The sequence below is a fragment of the Pipistrellus hanaki genome, assembly GCF_964339955.1.
Source record: "Pipistrellus hanaki genome assembly, chromosome: 7".
Lineage (NCBI taxonomy): Eukaryota > Metazoa > Chordata > Mammalia > Chiroptera > Vespertilionidae > Pipistrellus > Pipistrellus hanaki.
The window spans coordinates 16,609,001-16,617,659 of NC_140509.1; the positions used below are offsets into that span (position 1 = coordinate 16,609,001).

The following is an 8,659-nucleotide window of genomic DNA, read 5'->3' on the forward strand; positions in this document are numbered from 1 at the left end:
CAAGTGTTTTTCCAAATTATCTCCACCTTTTATTGCCTTTGTTTTATTTCACTACCTAATTAGTTGTAGAATACTGATGAGGATGCAAATACACACAGGCACACTCAAATTAATTGCCTCTGGTTGAATGCAATTGATCATTGCCCTATGGACAGACTAGTTTTGCATTCACTTATAAATTCATTTAAACATTTCTTTTTACTTATGATGTGTAATTTTTTGAATTCTCCAGTTTTAATCTCTTTCTGAAGTCTTCATTAATTAATGAATTATATAAAATCTTTATACGTTTTTATTTTATATTCATAGATACTAATGGAATTTTTATTTTTAAAAATTCCTTAAACAAAGTAAAATAAACCAATTTAATTAAATATTATTAAAGGCTAAGTAACATAAAGAGCAAATGGTTTGGTTCAGTGGATAGAGTGTTGGCCTACAGACTGAAGGTTCCTGGGTTTGATTCCAGTCAAGGGCACATGCCTGTTTGTGGGCTTGATCCCCAGTAAAGGGCGTACAAGAGGCAGCCAATCAATGATTCTATCTCATCATTGATGTTTCTCTCTCTCTTTCTCCCTTCCTTTCTGAAATCAATAAAAATATATTTTTCTAAAAAGTTAAAAAAAGTAATAAACACCTCAACTACTTCTCATGTGTAGTCCCTCAAAAACCAGTACTCCTTTCCTACAATACTGAATATATTCTTTTATTTATTTTTTAATAATCACCTGATGATATGTTTTATTGCTTATTTAGAGATAGAGGCAACATTGATCAGTTGCCTCTAATACTTGCCCAACCAGGGATCAAACCCACAACCTAGGTATGTGCCCTGACCAGGAATCAAAACTGAAACCTTTTGTGTGTGTGTGTGTGTGTGTGTGTGTGTGTGTGTGTGTGTACTGAATGATCCTCCAATCAATTGAGCCACCCAGCCAGGGCTAAACATATTCTCAACATATCATCTGGCAGTTGTGTTCCTTGGTATTTACCCAAAGGAACTGAAAACTTACATCCATACAAAAACCTGCACATGGATATTTATAGAAGATTGATTTATAATTGACAAAACTTGAAAGCAGCCAAGATGTCTTTTGCTAGCTGAATGGATAAATGATACAAAGAACAGAACATTTTTCAGTAATAAAAAGAAATGAACCATCAAGCCATGAAAAGACATGGAGGAGCCTTAAATGCATATTACCAAGTGAAAAAAGTCAATATGAAAATCCACATATTGTATGATTCTAACTATATGATATCCTGGAAAAGGCAAAACTGTGGAAACAGTAAAAATATCTGTGGTTGCCAAGGATTAGGGGGAAGAAGGGCTGAATAGGCAGACACAGAAGATTTTTAGGACAGTGAAAATACTTTCTACGATATTGTAATGATGGATACATGTCATTATGTATTTATCCAAACTGATAGGATGTACAACACCGAGAGTGAACCCTGATGTAAACTACGGGCATTGGGTGATTAAGATGTAAGTTCATCACTTATAACAAACATTCTAGTCTGGTGAGAGATGTTGATAATGGGGGAGGCTATGCCTGGGGGGCGGGTGGTGCAGAGAATATATAGGAAATCTCTGTACCTCCCTCTTACTTGTGCTGTGAATCTAAACTTTCTCTAAAAATAAAGTCTTTAAAAAGTAATACTGATTCACTCCCCAAAACAAATAAACAAACAAACTAATGCTCCTAACCCAGAGGTTCTCAACCTTCCTAATGTGGCAACCCTTTAATACAGTTCCTGTTGTGGTGACCCCCAATCATAAAATTATTTTCGTTGCTACTTCCTAACTGTAATTTTGCTACCGTTAATGAATCTCAATGTAAATATCTGTGTTTTCCGATGGTCTTAGGCTCTACAGCAGTGGCTCTCACTACTTGAGAACATTACAATTCATTAACAGTAGCAAAATTACAGTTAGGAAATAGCAACGAAAACAATTTTATGGTTGGGGGGTCACCACAACATGAGGAACTGTATTAAAGGGTCGAGGCATTAGGAAGGCTGAGAACCACTGTATCGCTTTCATTAGTCACCATATTTGTATATAATTTACCTTATGAAATAGCCTCTCCCACGAGGCCACCCTCTCACATATCTAATTCATTTCCCATCTGTTGCTTATCCCTTGTTTCTAAATTCACTACTTTGCTCTTACAAACATTTATAGTTGTGCTGTCAGTGTGCCACAATTGCTACAATTGTTTTGTTGTTGTCCTAGTGATTTGTCCCCTACACTAAACTGTGAGCTGCACGAGAGCAAAGGCCATTCACAATATTGAATGATCCCTTACAAAGAGGAATCAAATGAGAATAAATCCTGTCTTAATAAAGTTCACTGTCTAATGGAAGTAAGTAAAATCCCTATAAATTATATATAGGGATTTCAAATTTTCAGAATTCTACAAGGTCTTTCAGAGTCCAGGCATCATTAGCAATAAAGCAAATAAAAATCATGTGTAATGAAACTAAGTTTTATCTACATTGTTGTGGAAAACAACCACAAGAAAATTTTTCTGAAGCACCTACTGGGGGAAATGTGAGATCCTGGAGTCCTAGTGGTATATTAAAACTACAATAAAGGAAACTAAGGAACATACATAACATTTAATAATTTAAAAAAAGAACACCAATGAAAGGCAGGGTTTGCCGCCAAGGACCACATGAGAGAGGCAAATAAATGTTCTCTGAGTTGAAGGCAGAAACATATCACTCTGACGGGGGAAAATGCAGTTTCTCAGAGTAAACTGGGATTAAGTAGGAGCCTTTATATTATGATTTTGGTAAGTGGGGAGAGGGAAAGGTGTCTTAGAATGTGTATGGCATGTTCAGTCCACAATGAATGTATGGTTTCTCTCTGGCTGAAGTGGACACATAGAAGGGCCTTCTGGAGGCTCCACCCAGCCTCACTGAGTCACAAGATTTTAGTCTCCCTGTGTGACTGTCCTTCCTGCTTAGACCGCTCCTCCCAGGGCCTGTGAAGATCATAAACCTGTTACCTATTTAAGTTATAACAGATAATCTGTATTAAAAAAAAAAAAAAGCTCATGATTAATGTGAGCATCCCCAATAGGGCTGTTTCCATCTCAAACATTTGATCCAAGGAAAGCAGATAATGAATCACAATGAAGAAGGGAAAAATGCATCAGTGAGTAAAAATAGCACTGACTATCTTTCAAGTGTACACAATTAGGGCGGACTCTGGAGTTATGAATGACTTTTATAGAGCACATGGGGACAATTTAGTCCATCTTTATTAGCGCTCCACTGCAAATCAACTTTCCTTTAAAAAGAAGTTTTAAATCATTATCCTTATTGCTGCAATGTTAGGGTCACTGAGGCCAGGGCCTCCTCGCTTCCATTATGGACAATCCTTCACCCCTTTGTTTTTAGCTTTGAATACAAAAAATTGCTGAAGTCAGAAGGCAGGTTTTTAAAAAAATATATTTTATTGATTTTTTTTTACAGAGAGTTAGAAACATCAATGAGAGAGAAGCATTGATCAGCTGCCTCCTGCACACCTCCTACTGAGGATGTGCCTGAAACCAAGGTACATGCCCTTGAGCAGAATCAAACCTGGGACCTTTCAGTTTGCAGGCGAACGCTCTATCTACTGGGCCAAACCAGTTAGGACAAGGCAGATTTTATTATTTCCTCTTACCTTAGAGAGCAAGAATGATAATTTAATTCAATTAAAATTAAATTTAGCCCTGGCTGGGGGACTCGGTTGGAACATCAGCCTCTACAAAAAGGTTTCAGGTTCAATTCCCAGTGAGGACACATACTTAGGTTGTGAGTGCGATCCCTGGTAGGGGCACATACAGGAAGCATCTGATCATGTATAGATTTTTGGGCATAATTTCATATTCTGAAACCCTACTGAAGTCTCTTATTAGTTCTAATATTTGTTTTATAAACTTCTTGGGAATGTCTATATATAAGGTCATGTCATTTGCAAATTAAGATAGTTTTATTTCCTCCATTCCATTCTGAAAGAGTTGTTTTCCTTGCCTATTGCTCAGGCTAGAACATCCAATACAGTGTTGTTGAGAATGAGTATTGTCGTCTTGTTCCTAATTATTAGAAAAGTATTTAGCCTTTCACCATTAAATCTGATGTTATTCATAGGGTTTTCATAAATGCCCTTTCTCTGGTCAAATAAGTCTCTATTGTTTCTAATTTTTGAGTGTTTTCTATCATGAAAAGATGGTTGATTTTGTCAAATATCAAGTTTATTGAGATAGTCATATGTATATAGTCAATTTTCAGATGTTAAACCAAGCTTGCATTTCTGGGATACATTTCTATTGTTTATTTTGAAGAGTATTTATTTCTTTATTGATATTCTCTATTTGGTGATTATCATACTGCATCTCCTTTAATTCTCCAAGCATTTTTTAAAAATCTCTTTTAACATAATTATAATAGCTGCTTTGGAGTTTTTGTCTGCTAAATTCACCATCTGGGACCTTTCAAAAGCAGTTTCTATTGTTTTATTTTCTGTTTGTCCTGATTTGTTTAGTTTTGCATGCTTCATAAGGTTTTGCTGATGACTGGATATTTTAGACATACACTGTAGTAACTCTTAGTGTGATCCCCCTTTTTCTGGGTATTACTGTTGCTGTCACTTTCCTTGTCATTTGTTTCTTTTTTATTCATTTGGTGAAAAGGCTGAATTACTGCAAATTCTTCCCCACAATGTACAAATAGGTACTTGATGTACCCATTCAAAATTTTCCACCCTCATTTTTGTCTTTTAGCCTGACTACCTAGGTGTCATTTATCACCTATTTATCAAAGGTTAACTCAATCAGCCTTAGCCAGTTACTTTTCTTTTTACCTTTTATCGCCTGATGGGTGACTTGGAAGTTGCTATCACAGTCATGGTGCTTATGGATTCTTTTAATCTATGTTCAACCAGAAAATAATAACTTGTAGGATCCCTATTTCATTGGTCCTGAGAGGGCACTTGAGCATACACACAGTCTTCCAGATGACCAAGGGTGAATATGATTTTATTTTTTAACCTGACTTCTAGGAGTTGTTTCTGAGTCCCAGCAGCTCACTACGGATCAGTCAGTATTTGATCAGAGATGATGTTTGATCAGTGATGATGTTTCAGTCCCGTACTTGAGTGAGGCCTTCTTTGTTGACAGGGTTATGTGAGGCTTGGGGAATAGTTTAAAATCCCCCCACCTTGTCTGATTGAGTGCAGCTGGTACAACGGTATAGTTGACTGTGATCCAATCTTGTCTGTCTTTTTCTTGGTTTTGAAAGGAGGTTTTTTTTTTGGTAAAATAGGCAGATTTAGGAGATTTAGGAATTAGGGTGTCGATGGGGGAGAACTTCGGGGCTGCAAAGCTAGGAGCTGTCAAAAGGCATATATATCCACAGAATAAGGGGAGAGGAAGCCACCCATTCACAGAACAAAGAGGAAGGCCATAGGGAATTAAAAAACAAAAGAAAGAAAAGAGGGGAACCCCATGTGGGGTTTGAGCCCTGAAGCTGCTATAATGAGAAGGCTAACTCCTATTTGTAAAACTACTATTTGAAATTCTCTGCTATTTAGATAGTCCCTTATTTTGTAAAATCAACTGTGCCATTTTTAGACAGCTCCTTATTCTGAAAAATAACTTTGCTTTCTAGCCTGCTTGAATAATAAGGAAGATAAACTTAACTGTCTGACCTTGTAGGCCAGATACTAGATAATCCTATGCTTTCATGCTAGATGTATTTTTTAAATATATATTTTATGGATTTTTTACAGAAAGAAAGGGAGAGGGATAGAGAGCTAGAAACATCGATGAGAGAGAAACATGGACCAGATGCCTCCTGCACGCCCCCGACTGGGGACTTGCCCGCAACCAAGGTACATGCCCCTGACTGGAATAGAACCTGGGACCTTTTCAGTCTGCAGACCGACGCTCTAGCCACTGAGCCAAATTGGTTTCGGCCAGATGCATTTTTTAATTGAATAGAACTGTGTTGTTTTCAAGGTCACAATCTTCCAGCGAGATAACCACTAAGCACACAGAGGTTGGTTCTTTATTAAAAAGAAAACTCCTGCTTTGTTGCTTTGCTCAGAATTTGAAAGGCATTTTTTTTTTTCTCTCTCTCTCTGAGCCCGCTGGTGTATAATAAAGTGGAACTCCATCTCTAAGTGTTGTTTGGTTTTTCTCTGGTCTTCTGCAACAAGAGGGGATATCAGGACACAAAGAACTGCAGCCTTTATAAACCTTAAAAAAGAAGGGCTTATTGCGTCTCTCTCCTCCTCCCAACATGGGAGTCTGTGCTTATTTCCCAATAGATCTCCACCTTGTCCTATAGCACCTTTTGTCCATCGCTTTCTTCTTCAAATCCACCTGGACAAGGACCTGGGAAATCACCTTTGCATCTTGCCCAGAGGAAAAACCACATGTTCCAGTTTAACTTCCACATTTCAGTTCTATCAGACTTTGGTTGCTCTGCTGTTTTCACAGTGTATGTATGGACGTACTAAGCTCCTCTTGAAGCATCCATCTTATATAAAAACTGTTATTTGAAAATTTTAACCCTGTTATTTGGCTTCTGTAAATTCTTTCTTGCTAAGACTACTCCCACTTCAGAGAGGCCATTAAACATTCCCTGGACAAGGTTATCAGTGCTGACACCAGGCCAGGCCTCTGGTTGAGGTCTCAAGGCCCCAGTACATACGGGCTCTTTAAGAACTGGCAAAAGGGGCCAAAAACACTCTATATTTGGGAGACAAAAAAAGGTAAAAACATATAAATAGGGAAAATTCCTGTTTATGGGGGCCCAGAATTTGAGAGACATTTTTCTCTGGACCTACGCGTAATAAATGTAACTCCGTCTCTCTACATATTGCTTTGTTCTTCTTCGGTTTTCTGTAATACTATTTTTCTTTTTTTAAATATATTTTTATTGATTTTTTACAGAGAGGAAGAAACATCAATGAGAGAGTTGCCTCTTGCACACCCCCTACTGGGGATATGCCCTCAAGCAAGGTACATGCCCTTGACTGAATCAAACCCGGGACCTTTCAGTCCGCAGGCTGACGCTCTATCCACTGAGTCAAACCAGTTTGGGCTGTAACACTCTTAATTGCTCTTCACCAAAATCTATGCTATTTTCAACAATGCCCCTAGGTGTGGAGTTCTCCATTTTCAGTCTCAGAATAGTCTTTTAGTGCCAAATTGTAGATCTCTTTGTCTTTATGGTCTGCCTTTCCCACTGGGGGCAGGGACCCACTTTCCATGAAGTGACATTCTTCCTATGAGTGGGCACGCAGACCAGCGAGCAGCTCCTGTTTTCTTGGCCTGCACTTTCCATGTGGAAACTCTGATCTGGAAGTGAACTGCTACAGGGCTTTGGGGTCCCAGTATTCCTGGCCTGCCACACTTTGGGAAGAGCCTTTGCTCTGTGAATAGGATCTGGATGGAAGAAGGAAGACTATGACCTCTTAGTTGTACCTGCTTAGACTAGAATTTTCAACACAGGACTAGAGGAGGAGGAGGAGAAACACCAGAAAACTGCCCCTCCCCATATGAAAAACTACTCCAACTTGTGGGCATTTTAATGAACTTACCTCCACGTGGCGTCAAGCTACCAACACACAGGCCCCATAACACCCTTCATCTTCTCCTCAGCTCCTCTGCCGGAGAACTTGGCCTTCACAGCGACAGGCTGCCTTAGGAGCTTTCTCTTCCCCAGAACTCTGCAGTAGCCGGATGGCATCTCATCCATGGAAGGAGCAGCTCCAGGCTTGTTTTTGGCAGCCTTTCCCCGTGTCTGCTCACTGACCGGGGTGCTCAGTTTATCAAAGTTGACAGTTGGGCAGAAGCTCTGTTTCCTCTTTAAGTGGTGATGCCTCCCACCAGCTTCCCCTAAGAAGCCTGGGTGATATTTGTCTAAGCTCATTCTGGGGTGATGCAAGCCACCAGCATTAGCTCAACCTCCCTGGTGCTGCCTATGCTTGCCGATACATGTCAGTGGCAGCAAGAGCCCATAGGAAATCTTAATTCCCAAATGAGAGTTCCCAGGAGAGTAGCCTTTGTCTTGGCTACGCATGTTCAGGCAGAACTTCTGTAACATACACCTGGAGGAATGGGTGACTCAAATGCCACAGGATTTCTCTGTTTTTACTGAGATTTAGACTCTCTTGGATAAATGATTCTTCATTTTCCATATGCCCTTAGGCCAATCTCCAATGTCCTTAAATGATTTTTTAAAATATACTTTTTATTGATTTCAGAGAAAAAGGGAGAGGGAGAGAGAGAGAGAGAAACATCAATGATGAAAGAGAATCATTGATCAGCTGCCTCCTGCATGCCCCACACTGGGGATTAAGCCCACAACCAAGGCATGTACCCTTGACCAGAATTGAACATGGTACCTTTCCATCTGCAGGCCACACTACCACTGAGCCAAACTGGCTAGGGCCTTAAATGATTTAAAAAAAAATAATTTTCGCCAGTTAAAATTGGTTAAAGTGAAACATAAACAGTTAAATTTGTTTCATTGGGGAAATAGTTTACTGAGTTCCTTACTCCATCATTCATGAAATCCTGAACTAAGAAAATATTATTTAATAAATCAATCAATTAAGCCAAAGCTATATTCAAATAAAAAATTGACAATTAAC

The 8,659-nt window shown here is 38.9% G+C and overlaps 1 protein-coding gene across 1 annotated transcript; it reads right to left on the bottom strand.

Moving 5' to 3' along the window:
* Positions 1-7,620: 7,620 nt before the first annotated feature.
* Positions 7,621-7,935, bottom strand: LOC311625824 (large ribosomal subunit protein uL15-like; the record flags this gene model as incomplete). Its single annotated transcript, XM_084890462.1, has 1 exon — positions 7,621-7,935. The coding sequence occupies one exon, from the start codon at positions 7,933-7,935 to the stop codon at positions 7,621-7,623; it is 315 nt and encodes a 104-aa protein (XP_084746588.1).
* Positions 7,936-8,659: the final 724 nt, after the last annotated feature.